This window comes from Drosophila virilis, chromosome 5, assembly GCF_030788295.1.
Source record: "Drosophila virilis strain 15010-1051.87 chromosome 5, Dvir_AGI_RSII-ME, whole genome shotgun sequence".
Taxonomy (NCBI): Eukaryota; Metazoa; Arthropoda; class Insecta; order Diptera; family Drosophilidae; genus Drosophila; species Drosophila virilis.
In genome coordinates this window covers 2,747,107-2,763,975 of record NC_091547.1, presented here as the reverse complement: position 1 = coordinate 2,763,975, position 16,869 = coordinate 2,747,107, and the positions used below count along the sequence as shown (strand labels likewise).

The window sequence follows — 16,869 nt, the reverse complement described above, 5'->3', positions numbered from 1 at the left end:
CGCGTTTTGCTGACATGCGCACTTTCCACCCTGCTCGGGCGCTGCTGCGGCTGTTAATGGTGGTTGTGTCTGTGTGCGTGTGCGCGTGTGTGTGTGTGTGTGTGTGTGTGTCTGTGAGTGCTTTTTTTCTGAATGGGGCAGCCAGACAGTTAGCCCAGGCGACTTGGCCACAGTTCGAGTCAGTCGCTCGCTGCAGTCGCTCGTCGTGAACATTGACAGCGCGCTCTCGCTCTCTCTCTTCTGTCTCACACACACACACACAATCTCTCGCTCGCTCGCCACGCGCTGCCGCCGCCGCTTTTAGTTTAGTTGCACGAGCTGCAGCCGCACTTGCAGCACGCCACACGGCAGGTGAAGCTCAGGTTCAATAACAAATCAAATTCAACCGAAATCCTTGTGGAGCTTACTAAAAATAGCAACAAAAACTGAGCTACAAATTTGACACATATATTCACACACGCACACACACACACACTTATATATATAGCGCGTGTGTGGTTGTCTGTGTGTGCGCCAAGTGGAAAACTGTTTAAAAATAAAACAAACGACAAACGGCAGAAGCTGCAAAAAGTTGTGTCAACTTTGTCGCCGAGCAAAGAAAACTAAATAAAAAACATTAGGCATATGCAACATAACCATAAACACAACAACACAGCAAGAAAAACAACAACAAGAACAACAACAGCCACTGCGCGTATATTTTCCATTTGATCTCAGGTAAGCTGCTGCGCGCAGTTTTACTTTCAATGTTAATTCAAATCCCAAATGAAAATTTTTCGAATATGTTGTTGCGCTCTCTTACATTCACACACACACGCGCTCTCTTATATTCGCTCACTCTCTCGCGCTGCGCTGCTGACAGTGTTGCCAGATCTCGCGAACTTCCTTTACAATAGTAACTAGTTCTTGTGAACTGCAGGCGATCTAATCTGTGATATATTTAATTTTGTGATTTTTCAACCCCCCTGTCTGGGCTACCCTACCTATCGCTCGCTCTCCCCCATAATGTGTTACCTGTCTTGTCCTATGGACTTCCTTTCTGCGCCCATTGACACGTATCGTTATGCACATCAACAACAAGCACATGCATATACATATAAGAAGGCAAACACGCACTTCGCATGGTCTCAAGTCCTCATGCAATTAGCATAATTGCGGCTCAACACACAAACACACATGCACATATGTATTTAGTGTTATCATATGACAAGTTGATAGACAGCGTCGTTTCACAACACTTGAAAAACATAACGTAAGAGACGATATTCCTGCAGCTCTTAACTTTTATAGTAGCAAAGAGTTGAGCTGCATCTCCGATTTCTATATAGAGAAAGACTATATAAGACCAATGGAACTTTGAATTTGTTGACTGATTTGTATAGTTAGTTCAATAATATTGCTCTAGTTCAAGTATCGATTACTAAATAACTTAACTATTATAGTAGAAACAAACTTTGAGCTGTTACTTAGATTTCTAGACCCTGACTGATTTGTATACTTAATTCAAGAACATAAATACTTATTTCAAGAATAGATGTAGTTCAATAACTTTGCACTTGTTTAAAGTAATGCTGAGTGGTTTGCATACTAAATTCAAGCTAAACTCCCTTATTGTTCAAATTTCGGATTAATTCGTATTCCGTCTTTTTTCAATCGTATTTGTTGTCAATCTAAGATTTTTGAGGGGTTTGTTTATCTACTACCACATCATCGATATTATTTTAAGACATTGAACTGAGTTCCATATTATTGTCATTTCTATCATGAAATGTTACGTTCCAATTGGAACAGTCGTTTAGCTAACAGTTTACATGCTTGCACCCAATAAGAATAATGGATAACCACCCGCCCGCCCAGCCACCCACGCTGCTGACGTCGTTGCATTGTAGCCCTGACAGAGAGTCAGCTGTAGTATGTTGTTTTGGGCCACCTTTGACATATTGTGTGTACACACAAGTATATAGTTCAAGGTCATTTAAAGATACGAGTGCCCTTATCCAGCTGAGCAGCTCGGCAGCTGGAACAGCGATAAGCTGTCCCTCAACTGTGTCCACTCGGAAGGGCTGCCCACTGTCAAGGGCAAAAACCAAAAACAAAATACAAAATACAAAGCATAACAAGCGCAGATAATTGATTAGTTTTATTCGTGCCGCGAATTCGTATTCCTCAAAAGTTGGAGCATGCGAATGTCATTTAAGGTTCATCAACATGGCAACAGCTATTTATGACACCTGAAGCCAATCCTTGGCAGCCTGAGCCTGGGCCACAAATATGTACAAAAAATTATAAACACGTTCGTTTTTCACTACTTTAGCAGGGAAAAGCCTGCAACTCATGAAACTATCGCCCTTTTTAACACCCCAAAGGGATCTGCGAGTAACTTGTACAAATATCTATAAGAATTTATGAACACATTCTTTTTTCACTGCATTAGCAGGGCAAAAAGCTGCAGCTCATCAAACTATTGCTGTTTGAAGTATCCCAAATGGATCTGATGCCAACTTGTGTCAAATTTATACGGAATATATGAACACATTCTTTTTTCAGTACATAAGCAGTACAAAAGCCAGCAGCTCATGAAACTATCTCCTCCTTAACACCTGCGAGTAACCTGTACTCATGAATAGCTGAATAAGCGTTGCTTTTATCAATATTATGTCAAGTATTTTGGTGTGTAAAAAACTAAGCACTCTTTGCCAGCAATACAGTCCAGCTGGGCAGCTGGGCAGCCAGTCGACAGGTCAGGTCCTTGGTCATTTGGCCGTAAAGTGTTAACGAGTGGCAGCTAACAATAGGTAAAGGGTTTAGGCCCCATTATGGACACAAAGTGTTAGTGAACTCTTGGGCCGGACAGCTTGCAGCTGTCCAGGCGCAGAACTTGTTTTCCAGCTGGCTGGACAAAGAAGAAAGTAGAAAGGACAAAGGACGTGCAACAGGAAGGAAGCGCAGCCATTGAACATTTAATGTATGCAGTGCAGTCGGCTGCAATTTTTGTTTGTTGTTCAGTTTCCAGTTCTTGGGCTAATTTATGGGACTGTCACTTAAACGAGGACGGCGCCAGCTTTCGATTCAAAAAAAAAAAAACAGACTAAGCCCAGTCACAATGAAAGTGGCCATAAATTTGCGGCATGTTGGAGACAACCCCGCCCCATAAATCAGCGGCAAGTGGAGCGCAGCCCAGTTGGAACTGGCTTAATGGCAGCTAATTGCATTTGCGACATTTGCCACAGGCAAAAGAAGCTCTTACACAGTCCAGACTGGGGTTTGGCTTCTTGTGCGCCAGTCAGACGCCAGCTGAAGCTAAATTGCGTCTAACAAAAGCACGCATTACACATACGACCCGTTGCCAAATTCTTTGTCTGACTTGGGAGGCAGCTCCAAGGAGAAGGGAAGTTGCTTTGTCCTCTTTGGCCTCCTTTGCCAGCTGTGGAAAATTGACTCTCAGCACGCATCAACTTGGATATTGTTCTGTTTATGACCAAATTTACATAAGTTTCTTTCAAATTGAGTATCGATTTTGGTTATTTAAAAGATATTGGGGTTCGGCTTATTAAGTTCGTGAATTGTTCAGTTGCTTATTCGAACTGCTTCTGTTCAATGACAGCTTCTTCTGTCTGCTGACAACTTACAAAAAAGATACTCTTCTCTTTTTTGTGGATCTACTTGTGATATTTTCCTAAGTTATAGTAAGAGGCATTCAAATAAACTATTTAGCCCAAGGAACTGACAATAATGTAACCAAATTCATAAATAAAATACAAGTTTTCTTTGTGCCCAGCTCTACAGATTCTTGTTAATTAACTGAAATATTTTTATATTTCTTAATCATTAGGAACTCTTTTGCTGGCGCCCGAGCAGGGATTTATTGCTAGCGCCCGAGCAGGGACTATTCAGCAAAAAGGTCCCTGCTCGGGCGCCAATATATTTTTCTAACACTCATCTATTTCGACTTTTACAGATATAAAGTGCCAAAGGAGTCGAAGGGAACAAGTGTAGCTGCGAGTGTGTGCGTGTTTATAGCATGCTAGCTGCAGTTATGGCATCAGACATTAATTGGGATCCAGGTAAGTGCCGCCCACATGCCGCCTCTTTGCCCTCGTTAAGACATTCGTTTGCAGCGCTTTCAAGGTTGATAACCACGTTAAAGGAATCGGACAATTTGTCCAATGATCAGGAGATAGACTTTCTGAAGGCCCTGCTGGAGTCGAAGGAGCTGAATGCTTTGGTCAATGTGCACACAAAGGTGGCCAAGGTGGGCCGCGATGAGCGTCTCGCGCCCGTGCTGTCCACCTCGGCCCAGGTGCTGTACGAGGTGCTCGAGCAGCTGTCGCAGCGTTGTCATCTAAGCGACGACTGCAAGGAGGCATTTCATCTGCTGCAGGACTCCCACGTGCAGGTGAGCAAAGGTGGTAGCGGAAATGAGAATGGAAATGTAATTAAATGGAATCCGTCTTTCGCAGCACCTGCTATTGCACACGATGCCATTGCGCAGAAGGACTTCTATCCGCATCTGCCGGAGGTGCCCATCGAAATGGACGAGGACGAGGAGACCATCAAGATTGTGCAGCTCGTGAAGAGCAACGAGCCACTGGTGAGTTTAAGCCTGGACTCCAAACGCTTTCAACTCATGTCCATTTGTGTCATTTGTCATTTGCATCGATCGATATCGCGTCTATATAAAGTGATATAACTGTCTCAACTCAGGCGTTCATTTCTCATTATTGTGCCCCACATTTTACCCACATATCACGAGTCTCTCTCTCTCTCTCTCTCATTCTCAATGTCCTCTGCTTTTGTGTCTCTGAAGCCAAGCAGCTGAATTCATTCATTTCCAAATCATTTCCTTCAAATACTCTCGTTTTAATGCTAACAAAGTTTATTGTACATTTTTGCTTTTGTGTAACAAAAATCGAATAAAATCGAAAACAATATTTTCTAAAACTCGCTCACTAAAAAAAAATATATATAAATGAAAATAAAACACAGACAGGAGCACAAAGTGCGGAACCGATTGTTGTAAGTAAAATGTATAGTTCCAGCATAAATAAGACATAAGTGTAACATGGCACCCCAACAACAACAACAACAACAGCAACAACAATTACAACAACAACAACCCGTCTCAAAAAAAAACTTTTGTATGAAAAACAATTTGTTGAATCTTTTCTTTTTCATTGTAAAATATCAAAGAAACGAAACCCAAAAACACACACACACACACACACACTCTTGTGAAGCCTCAACCTAACACACACATATGTACAGCCTCAACCTCACACACACACTCACACACACATGTACAGCCTCAAATATACACACACATGTGCAGCCTCAGCCTCACACACACGCACACACATACACTCTCTCCGCAGCCTGTCGTAAACTCTGCTCAAAATTGCATTGCATACTTTTAGGGCGCCACCATAAAACGGACGAGGAGACGGGCAAAATAATCATAGCGCGAATCATGCACGGCGGTGCCGCGGATCGCTCGGGCCTGATACACGTCGGCGACGAGGTGATCGAGGTGAACAGCATCAATGTGGAGGGCAAGACGCCGGGCGATGTGCTCACCATACTGGTAATTATATTTATTTTGTGTACCCCAATCATGTCCAAGACTCAGTCCGACATCCAATTTCATGTGCCCAGCAAAATTCGGAGGGCACCATTACCTTTAAGCTGGTGCCCGCGGACACGAAGGGCGCCCAGCGCGAGTCCAAGGTGCGTGTGCGCGCGCATTTCGACTACAATCCGGATGTGGATCCGTATATACCCTGCAAGGAGGCGGGCCTGGCATTTCAGCGCGGCGATGTGTTGCACATTGTCGCCCAGGATGATGCCTATTGGTGGCAGGCGCGCAAGGATCACGAGCGTTCCGCACGCGCCGGCCTTATAACCGAGCCGGGCTCTGCAGGAGCGTCGCATCCTACACGAGCGTACGCAACGCGAATGCAACGACATGGACTCTAAGCGTAAGTGTATACAACTATCGAATCATTCATAATTATCGAATCAGTGTGCATGTGTGGCTGAACTCATCGAATCATTTATTCGCCAAAGAAACCTACTCGAAATCATTTACCCAAATTCAATTTGAAAATATTATAAAATTAAATAGAGGTGCGCCCTAAAATTGTGACTGCGACAAATGGAAGATAAAAGATTATTTAAAAAACTAGAGTACTTAAAAGCAGAATTTGTTGGACTCGAAGCGTTAGAGTATACAACTATCGAATCATTCCGAGTCATCGAATCATTCATTTATATATTCAGTCAACTAAATCTACTTGAAATTTTTTTCCCAATTCAAATTTGAAAATATCATATAATTAAATGGAGGTATGCCCAAAATTGAGACACCAGAAATGGAAGATAAAAGATTATTTAAATAAAATAGAGTACTTATTTAAATAGTTGGGCTGTAGCTGCACATTTTTGGGCTCAAATCAAAAATAAATATATTACGCCAAGATGGGAATTCTTTGCATGTCATACCCAGCCCCATAGTTACAGGAATACCTCTATTAATGCGGAACAAACAGCCTTTGACTAATCTTCCCTTGCATGTGATTCATTCGTTTCATTCTAATCATTTGCTCACTCATCAAAACCAATCATCGCTCCACATCGACCTCGACCTCCGCCTCCGTTGCATCTCGATTCCCACCTGGTCGTAGCCGGTTCATGCGCCTCGCTCTGCACGACGCCGCCCGGTTCACCCCGGCTGCAGACGAGCAGCAGCAGCAGCTCGTGCCGCCAGCCAAAGACTAAAAAGATCATGTACGATTTGACAGAGAACGATGACTTTGATCGGGAACTGATAGCCACATACGAGGAGGTGGCCAAGCTGTATCCCAGGCCGGGCATCTATAGACCCGTTGTGCTGATCGGAGCGCCCGGCGTCGGACGCAACGAGCTGCGCCGCCGGCTGATAGCGCGCGATCCGGAAAAGTTTCGCAGTCCGGTGCCATGTGAGTTGGCTCCAGCTTTGCTCCAAGATCTAAATAATCCATATTCCAATACCTTGCAGATACCACAAGACCCATGCGCACGGGTGAGGTGCCCGGCCGTGAATACATTTTCGTGGCACGCGACAAAATGGACGCGGACATCGAGGCCGGCAAATTTGTGGAGCACGGCGAGTACAAGGGCCATCTGTACGGCACCTCCGCGGAGAGCGTCAAATCGATTGTGAATGCGGGCTGTGTCTGTGTGCTGAGTCCGCATTATCAGGCGATCAAGACGCTGCGCACGGCACAGCTGAAGCCATTCCTCATACACATCAAGCCGCCGGAGCTGGCCGTGTTGAAGGCGACGCGAACGGAGGCGCGCGCCAAGTCCACCTTCGACGAGGCCAATGCGCGCAGCTTTACGGACGAGGAGTTCGAGGATATGGTCAAATCGGCGGAACGCATCGACTTTATCTATGGCCACTTTTTCGATGTCGAGATCGTTAACGGGGAGCTGGTGAATGCCTTCGAGCAACTGGTCCAGCATGTTCAGCGGCTGGAGAACGAGCCCCTTTGGGCGCCCTCCATGTGGGTGCAGTAAATTTTTAGCACCAACCCCCCGCCATGCCACGCCCCCTCGCAATTTGTTGAACCAACACCAAAGTATTTGCCATACGAATTTAGCCAACTAATTTTCTTGTTGTTCTTGGCCCAGAGACAACATTAAACACAAAAACTGTACAGTTGATTGCCAATGTTGCACGGCATTTAGTTAGAAAGAGAGAGAGACACGCGCGAAAGAGAGAGAGAGATATACACATATATATAGATATATGTATATATAGAGAGAGATAGAGAAATACTATTTACCCCTAGGCGGTCCTGCCGGACGCTCCTGTCCAGCGTTAGTCCTTTTCACGACATGTACCTTTTTTGCGTAAAAGTGAAAACAATGAAAAGAATACAATAAAAATCAAATACGAAAAGCAAAGCAAGGAAAAATTATAAAAACTAATTAAACAAACATTTAACCAAATTTAAGCAAAATTATTGCAAAACACACAAAACAAAATTAAAAACTCTGTTGTACAACAATTATATAACTCAAATAACGATTGTCCAAAACCAAATCCATATATTAAAGATTTAAAATGTTTAAATTTTATAAACAAACCAAGAGAAAATTATAAATGTGTTACAAATTCCAACAATTCGACTTTTATGTGTATTCTTATACAGAATTTAAGGCATTTCTGTTTACAGCGAGGATTCGAACCAGCAACTTTACTTTTTTGTTCTATAAAATCTATATCTTTAGTAGAATTTTAAATTGTTACGAAATGAATTTGAATTTGATTTGAACCGTTATCTTAACTTGTTTTTTTTTCTATCAATCTGCCTTTATCTTTAGTAGTTTTTTATTATTAAGAAATAAATTGGATTCGAACCAGCAACTTTACTTTTTTGATTACATCCATTTATCTATATCTTTCGTAGCATTTTGAATTATTAAGAGCTTTTGTCACCTTGAAAATCTGTGATATTCGCAAAAGCAATTCCATATGCGCCACATTTGTATGTGCATAAGTAATTATGATCTCACAAAATAATATTTGCATTTGAGAGAATTCTGTTGATAAATAGCAAACTAGATGTTGAAAAAATAGCAAACTAGACCAAAATAGTTGGAGGCAAATCTCTACATCTCTAAATATGTAAATCAAAATAAATTATCCAATTATATGCTTAACAAGTAACAGAGGGTAAGTACATTATGATCATAACATGTTTTTTCTAGATAAATTCTTTAATATGAGCTCTCTTGTTAACATATGTATCTATGCGATTCTTAGGGCCAGCTACTTTGACATAAAGAAAACTCTTAAGGTATAATAATTCATAAAAACTCGTCTTCTGGTCCCCATGAACTGCTCCCTTAATTTAGAAATTGAAGTCATAGAAAATATATGAGAATATATTGGAAAAGCTTCTTATTATGGGGAACGCCCAAGTTTATAGCTATATTTTTTTCTTTTAGCTATAAAACAGCCAAACAGCAGCCTCTTTTGGAGGGCTAAAGAGGCGGCTGCTCGGTTGGCATCGCATGCGTTATGCTCGGCAGCTGCGTCATTGCCAATTGAGATAAGGTCAAACGGCGCGAGCGACAGCCAAGAGCAGAGATTAAAGAGAAAAGTGAAGAGCGAAGAGAGAGTGGAGAGGAGTGAGTGGAGAAGGGAGCGTGAAGAGGGAAGTAACAGTAGCAGCAGCAACCGGGTGATTACGAATGCAGCGTGCACAGAGCGAAGAGAGAGCGGTGAGTGCAGAGCGGAGAGTGCAGAGGGGTGAGTGGAGAACGGTGGGTGTAGAGCGCTGAGTGGAGAGGGGGGTAACAGTAGCAGCAGCAGCAATGATTGCGAATGCGGCGTGTGCCGCGATCATTTGCCGTGCACATTCCGCATCGTGCGCCAATCGCGAGTGGTTGTTGCCCGGAGACGAGCGCTTGTCTAGAGAAACCAGCCACTGCCCCCCACACCTCCTCCCACCCGACCCTTTTCTGAATACACGTCAATTGAATTGTCGCCGGAGAATATGTCGAAATTTGAACTGAAAAATCTGGATGAATGCCTGGAGAAGCACTTGCCAGCGGAGGAGCTAAGAGAGGTGAAGCGCATACTTTATGGCGTGGAGCAAGAGTAAGTATATCTATATACACACACACACACACACACACACACACACACATGGAAACTCTATGCTAATCAGAGCTTTACAGTCAGCAGCTAACTGCCAGATAAGCAATACAATGTAGTTTAACAGCTGCACAGATAAGCCGAAAATTATGTCAATTATTTGGACAGTCTCTAATAAAATTTGTGGTAATAACATGTGTTAAATTCACGCCCTATCAAAAACCAAATAAACACATTAAATTTATATTTAGAACATATATATATATATATATATATGGAGAGAGAAAAAGAATTCTCAGTTTGAGAGTGATTGGCATGATTTACTTGCGCTTCGAAATGTTTATATTATTTGGCGCTACAAAGCTGTCTGTATAAATTATACATTTATTGTGCTTTATTTAAAAGATATCTAATTTTTGTGTTTAGCGTAAAGCTAATAGATATCTGTTGAATGTATATTACATTAATGGAATATATATTTCAAGTTCGAAGACTGGAACAGAAAGAGACCAAAAGTTGGTCTGATTGACTAGCTATAGTATCGATCGGTGGTACTATTAGATAATTGTGTATCCTAATTCTACTATCTCTGCTCCACTCATTCCATTCTTTCTTATTCTCTCTTTGCAATCATCCCTTAGCCAAACTCTGGAGTTGCCAGCGAGCGCCACACTCACCGCCGAGCAGAATGGCTTTGAGATCAAGGGCTATCGCTTTGGGGCACGCGAGGAGCAGCTGCGTAAGCCGCGTCTGGTGCGTGTGGGCGCCATCCAAAACTCCATTGCGCTGCCAACGACGGCGCCCATTGAGCAGCAGCGCGAGGGCATTTGGAACAAGGTGAAGCTGATGATCAAGGCAGCGGCACAGGCCGGCTGCAACATCGTGTGCACCCAAGAGGCATGGAGTGAGTAGCATCAAACTCGGATATTTAATCGAACAACGCAGTGTTCGAGTGAACAAGAAGAGAAGTTCGAGCTGTTCGAACTGTTCGAGCCAGCAACATGTTCGAGCTCAATCTGCGCATGTTTGAGCTGAAAATATGAATCTCGAACCGCTCGAACGAATGCTTGTTAAAGTTTTAGATACGGATACACGTTTCGATTGACTCGATGTTAGACTGAAATTCTAACGTTATAAACATAGACACCTATTGCTCATGGTTATGGTTGAAGAAGTTCGACAGCGAGCCAGCAACATGTTCTTTTTTTTTTTTTTAATTTGGTTTATTTTGCGCTGGAATCGATCAGTGCCTTCTGATCTCTACCAAGCGGAGTTAAGGGTATAGTGTATAGTTATTATTTAATAACTTAAATGATAATTACAGACTTAAAAATATATAACAATAATGGGAAAGGGATGTTTAAGTGATGTGCCTCGTTGGTAGGTCGTCGGGGTGTAGCCTTCGGAGGCGCCTCTCACTGATGGGCTCAGCCAGGGCCCTTGCGGCCGCGTTCGGATGCTGCACCAATTTGTCGGAGTATCGGCTGCTGAAGAAGTTGAGCTGATCTCCGACCTTTGTTGCAACATGTTCGAGCTATAAATTTAAATCTCATCACATTTACCGACTGACTCGATGCAGGGCTCCCCCATCCCTCATATATAAACATAAACACCATTTACTAATGATTTATGTCTTCCCCTCCCCTTTAGCCATGCCCTTTGCGTTCTGCACGCGAGAGAAGTTCCCCTGGTGTGAGTTCGCCGAGGAGGCGGAACGTGGTCCGACAACCAAAATGGTGGCGGAGCTGGCCAAGGCCTACAACATGGTAATTATACACTCAATACTGGAAAGGGATGTGGAGCATGGCGAAACGATCTGGAACACGGCCGTGGTCATCTCGAACAGCGGCCGTTACATGGGCAAGCATCGCAAGAATCACATACCACGCGTCGGCGACTTCAATGAGTCAACCTACTACATGGAGGGCAATACGGGGCATCCCGTGTTCGAGACTGAATTTGGCAAACTGGCGATTAATATTTGCTATGGCCGGCATCATCCGCAGAACTGGATGATGTTCGGTGTGAATGGTGCGGAAATTGTGTTCAATCCCTCGGCCACAATAGGACGTCTCTCGGAGCCATTGTGGGGTATTGAGGCGCGGAATGCGGCCATTGCCAATAGCTATTTTACGGTGCCCATCAATCGCGTCGGCAGCGAGCAGTTTCCCAATGAGTACACCTCCGGCGACGGTCAGCCGGCGCACAAGGAATTTGGACCCTTCTATGGCTCCACATATATGGCGGCGCCCGATGGCTCCAGAACTCCGGTAAGTCTTCGAATTATTTTTTATCAGTCTAATTCGACGTCCTTCGTTTTCATGTAGAGCTTATCCCGCTGCCGCGACGGTCTGCTGGTAACCGAGCTGGATCTAAATTTGTGTCGCCAGGTCAAGGATTTCTGGGGCTTCCGCATGACGCAGCGACTGCCGCTGTACGCCGAATCGTTGCGCAAGGCCGCCGAACTGGACTTCCAGCCGCAGATAATCAGAGAGTAGTGAACACTTCCAAAAATGTATATTGAAATAGAAAATCAAATGAAAAATATTACAAATCCTTTTGGTAGTACCCAGTCAGACGTTGAGCCTCGCGCATGCCCGTCTCCACGGCGCCATGCACGGTGGAATAATGAGTAGAGCTGGTTGCCTCACCGGCAAACAGAAGAATTGGTCGCACCGACATGGGTATAATGTGATCCCAGGACATGCGTGAACCGCACGGCTCATAGGCCAGCATATTGACCGGTTGGGCCAGCTGATCGGGCCCGGTTTTATAGCTGTTGGTCAACAGGGAGCGGTACGAGTAGGCGCCCAAATGCGCCGGATCGATGCTCCATTTGCTGCTGACCACGCGCTTGGGATGCGGTATCTTCAGCTGGGGCAGAAATCGCTTCAGCATATACACGACCCCATGGGCCAACAGTTTGCCGTCTATTGTCTCGATCACCTCCGTGCTGGGTCCCGCCGCCCAGCCAAGCAGCACCCGGGGCTGACAGGCATAGACGTGAAAGGCGTATATGTCCGAGACCCATTCGAGCTGCGGCTGATTCATATCCTCGGTGCGCCACATGGCATTGAAGCCACGCCAGTTGTCCTGCCAGAATTGTTCCTCGAATTCGGCAAAAATCTTGCACACGCTGCCAAATCCCATAAAATTGATGGCCTTGCGTTTGGCCTGCGGCAGATACGGATGAAAGAATGTGGTATTACGCTTGAGCACGCCCAGCGATACGGTGACAACCACATGATCCGCAATATATTTCTTGTCATCCTCGCAGGAGAGCAGCACGGTACCATCCGCACGATCCCAATCGATTTGCATGACGCGTGTATTGAGATCAATGCAATCCTTGAGCAAACCCTGTTCGTTCATCTCATCGCCGCCAAGGAGCACGCGCAGGAACTGCTTGAAGCTGCAAGGGATAACGAGGGTTTAGGTTGGGTTGGGTTGGTTGAATCCTAACGGTTGCCTACGGCCCTACCCGCGTTCGCGGAAATTGTGATTTTCGCCGTGACAGGTGCGGTATGTCTCGTAGCCGGAGGCGCTCATGTCTGTGTCCACGGCGCTGCCCTCCATTTTCTTGAATGTGCGCAAAAATTCGGCGGCCAGTTCGCGATTGAGATTCTTCAAACCGGGCTTTGACAGCTCCTCGGCAAACTTCTCCACCAAATATTCACCAAAGGTGCCCTCGCGTTCGAACAGCTCCGAGCGCTTATAACGATAGATGGACGAGAGGACATTCACCAGCTTGCGGGCGAGAGAGCGCGACATGCGCTGTCCGCTGGAACGTATCCAATCCATGTGCCGAAACATGTCGCCCGCCGGCTCCAACATATTCATTTCCTTAACCATTTGATATACAACATTCTCCTGCTGACCATAGACCCACTGGGCACCCAAATCGATATAGTTGTCGGCAAATTTCATCGTTCTGATCCGTCCGCCGATGCGATTGGACATCTCCACGATCCGCACGTTCTCGAAACCGTGCCTCTTCAGCTCGACGGCGCAGGCGAGTCCCGAAACGCCGGCGCCCAATATCAGAATTTTGGGATCCTGGTGCAGGGGCAGACTAAGTTTCTTGGGCGATTTTCTCTTGGATGCATGATACCGATTGTGAAGCCCTTGATTTGTTTTTTTCGCACAACACTGCGGTAGTTGGGGTTTAAATATGAATTTCTCCAGTTGCCATCGGCCGTACTTACACTTCCCATATAATAATTTACAAAATTTTCAATTATCTAAAACTAAAACTGTAGAGAAATTGTCAAATTCACTCAAATTTCGAATTTATTTGCCTACTCAGCACAGCTCCGAGCAATCCCCAAAACGAAGATCCGTACGATTATTAGGGGGGCAGAAATTTAAAAAATTCCAATTCTTATAGAAAAACGTCTCAAAGGATATAGATCTTTGCGTATAAATTTAATTCAATTCAATCAGATGAAAAACAAAAATAGCCAACCATTAAAATATCCAAAATCAGTGCCAATCGGACGAAAACATAAAACCTTGCAATCGTTTTCCACTTATTTTTCACTCTATTATACCACATAAAGAAGTGAAAATGCAGCTCATCAATCAGTCAGACAGACAGAGAGACAATCAATCAATCAGTCAGAACAAACAGCTTATATATATACATATATACATATGTGTATATACATTTATATGGATAATCACATTTAATTGCCATGTCGGGCAAAGAGCTCGTATTTATATTTATATGGGCCTCAATCACTCAATCAGTCAGTCAGCACAGTTTTCTTTGTCGTTGTACTGTCAATTTATACTTCATTTCAACGTTAAATGTAACTTCTGTGCAAAAAGTAGCTTCATAGTGCTGCGTTGATCGCCAATCAGTAAATTAATCAATCAGACAGCTAGCCAGTCAGTCAATCAGTCAGTATATATTGTGAATCCATTTTTAGCTATTCTGAACTTAAATTGTAACTTAACTTGAAAAATGAAGCTTTATAGCCTGCGCTTTGCGTTGATCTCCAATTAATAAATCAGTCAATCAGCCAACTAGTCAATCAGTCAGTCAATCAGGGGTTCAGTTAGAACAAAAGGTTTCGTAGTTACATGGATATAGGATTTATAGCACAAAGTAGCAGTCTATGCTATACATAATCATGATTGATTGATTGATTGATTGTCAGCAGGACCTAAGAAGACAGAAGGTCTGTCAAAATGTTTCGAATTTAGATGGACATTAGATTTATGTATGGTAAACAGGACAAATTAGCATTCTATTCTATATAGTTGTATTTCTACTCAGGATTAATTGATTTATTGATTGATTGATTGTAAGCAGATCCTAGGAAGACCTGACTAATCAGGCGGTCAGTTAGGACAAAATAGGTATGATGGGCATACGATTTATGTATGGTAAATAGTAGCATTTTATGCTATATATTTTTATATCTAATCAGGATTGATTGATTGATTGATTGTAAGCAGATCATAGGAAGACCTGAGCTTTTTTGTCATTTTTTTTTTTTTTCATTTTATCCATAATCCATTGCACAATTACTTACAAAATAGGCTCGCGCCGACTCCTGATGTTATAGCTGCGACTTGGCCGGCGCCACGCTGAGGCCATAAAAGTCCGCCAATCGCTTGGCCTCGCGCCAACCGGCCTCCACGGCACCGTGGACCGTTGAGTAGTAATGTTCGCTGCTGGCCTCGCCGGCGAATTGGACAATTGGCTTGTCACAGCGGCTCTGCGGCGGCACCAGCATTTTGCTGCGTCCCGGCGAAGGCGGCGTCATGGCAACCACCGTCAATGGCTGGGCCAGATCGCTGGCGCCGGTGCCCAGGCGTTCCGTGTCCATGGAGCGAAAGGAATAGGAGCCACGGAAATACGGATTTGTGTACCAGGCGGAGCTGCGAAAGCCGAGCGGCTCTGGTATGTGCCAGTGTAGAAAGCGCCGGAAGAGATACATGCAGCCGGCAAGTACCTCAGCCGGCTGCAGTGACTCCATGTGCCGGCCATTGGCATTTATGATCCAGCCGGCGAGGACGCGTGGCTGATAGCTGACGCGATAGAAGCCAAAGACATCCTCCAGCCAGGCAAGCGGCGTATTGCGTATATCGGCCAGATCCTGCTGACGCCACAACAGCGTAAAGCCCGTCCAATCCTCGGGCCAAAAGGCCGCCGGAAACTCAACAAACAGCTTGTTGACGGTGCCAAAGGCCAATCCCTGGATAGCACGTTGCTTGGCCACCGGCAGCTGCGGCTCAAACAGCTGCAAATGCTGCTCCTTAAGGACGCCCAGCGAAACGGTGACTATAACATGATCTGCCACGCAGGATTCACCGTTGTTCAGCTGCAGCTCGACCCGAGCATCATTGCGATTCCAATTGATTTTGGTGACGCGCCGATTGAAGAGCACCCGCTGCTCGAGGATGCCCAGATCCGAGCTCGTCTGCAGCTCGCGACTGCGCGTTAGCAGACGCAACAGCTCGACAAAGCCCTTGTCCTTCCAGTTAAGCAGAATGTCGCCCTCGCACTCCCAATAGTCTAGATATCCGCGCCCCGACACCTCCTCCAGGGTGTCGGATGCCTCCACAGAGTTCTCGAATTTCTGATAATTATCAAAGAACTCGCCCGCAACGACCGGATCAATGTCGGCATTCTCCGGCCGGCGCAGCATCTCGTAGAACTTGCTCGACAGATAGCTGCCCAGCGAGCCGCTGCAGTGCTGCAGCTCCAGCTGCCGTGTGACCAGCGAGTCACCCACAATCGCCTTCAGCCGGCTGGCGACGTTGTCCGGCAAGACTTCGCGATTGCTGCGCACACACTGATAGTTCTCGTAGACGGGTCCCGTGGACTCGAGCAGATCGTGCTGGCTGGCCAGCTCGTAGACAATGTTATCCTGCTCGCCGTGGCACCATTGGGCGCCCAGATCGATCACATTCTCGCCAAAGGGTATCGTATGTATGCGACCGCCCAGACGCGACTCGGCCTCAACGATCAGCACATTCTGGAAGCCATATTCCAGGAGCTTGGTGGCGCAGGCAACACCCGACGCTCCGGCGCCGATGATAACGATTTTGTGATCCCGATGCGATTTGCTCATAGCGTTCTATATACGTAGATCGTCCACAACTGCAAACAGAATGGATCCGAGAGGTGATAACAAGTCTCAAGTAAACTAGAGGGGGGCAGAGCAGAGCGCGGGGCTGGGCGAACAATCAGTGTATGAACGATTGTGATTTAT

At 45.2% G+C, this 16,869-nt stretch overlaps 3 protein-coding genes and 1 pseudogene across 6 annotated transcripts in view; 2 read left to right on the top strand and 2 right to left on the bottom strand.

Moving 5' to 3' along the window:
* LOC116649737 (spermine oxidase) overlaps nucleotides 1-16,869 on the bottom strand; it is a 67,425-nt gene that overhangs the window by 48,427 nt on the left and 2,129 nt on the right. For 2 of the 4 annotated variants that reach the window (XR_011416888.1, XR_011416889.1), the window contains exon 2: nucleotides 15,184-16,757. Coding sequence is in view for 2 of the 4 variants with exons in the window: in XM_032435773.2 (XP_032291664.1) it covers nucleotides 15,211-16,728 (1,518 nt within the window). In the remaining 2 variants the exon portion in view is untranslated. Of the gene's footprint in view, nucleotides 1-14,049; nucleotides 16,758-16,869 lie in introns of those variants that run through there. The other 2 variants (XM_032435773.2, XM_070209866.1) reach the window with 1 other exon arrangement.
* On the top strand, nucleotides 253-8,357 carry LOC116649738 (MAGUK p55 subfamily member 7-like; annotated as a pseudogene).
* Nucleotides 9,467-12,163, top strand: LOC116650873 (beta-ureidopropionase). The gene is made up of 4 exons (XM_032435775.2): nucleotides 9,467-9,646; nucleotides 10,285-10,547; nucleotides 11,294-11,913; nucleotides 11,971-12,163. Exons 1-4 carry the CDS (start codon nucleotides 9,543-9,545, stop codon nucleotides 12,139-12,141), a joined length of 1,158 nt encoding a protein of 385 aa, XP_032291666.1. The 5' UTR covers nucleotides 9,467-9,542; the 3' UTR covers nucleotides 12,142-12,163.
* On the bottom strand, nucleotides 12,176-13,902 carry LOC116650872 (spermine oxidase). Its single transcript, XM_032435771.2, has 3 exons — nucleotides 13,849-13,902; nucleotides 13,125-13,792; nucleotides 12,176-13,055 (listed from the first exon to the last, which is right to left on the bottom strand). The coding sequence occupies exons 1-3, from the start codon at nucleotides 13,855-13,857 to the stop codon at nucleotides 12,191-12,193; spliced, it is 1,542 nt and encodes a 513-aa protein (XP_032291662.1). The 5' UTR covers nucleotides 13,858-13,902; the 3' UTR covers nucleotides 12,176-12,190.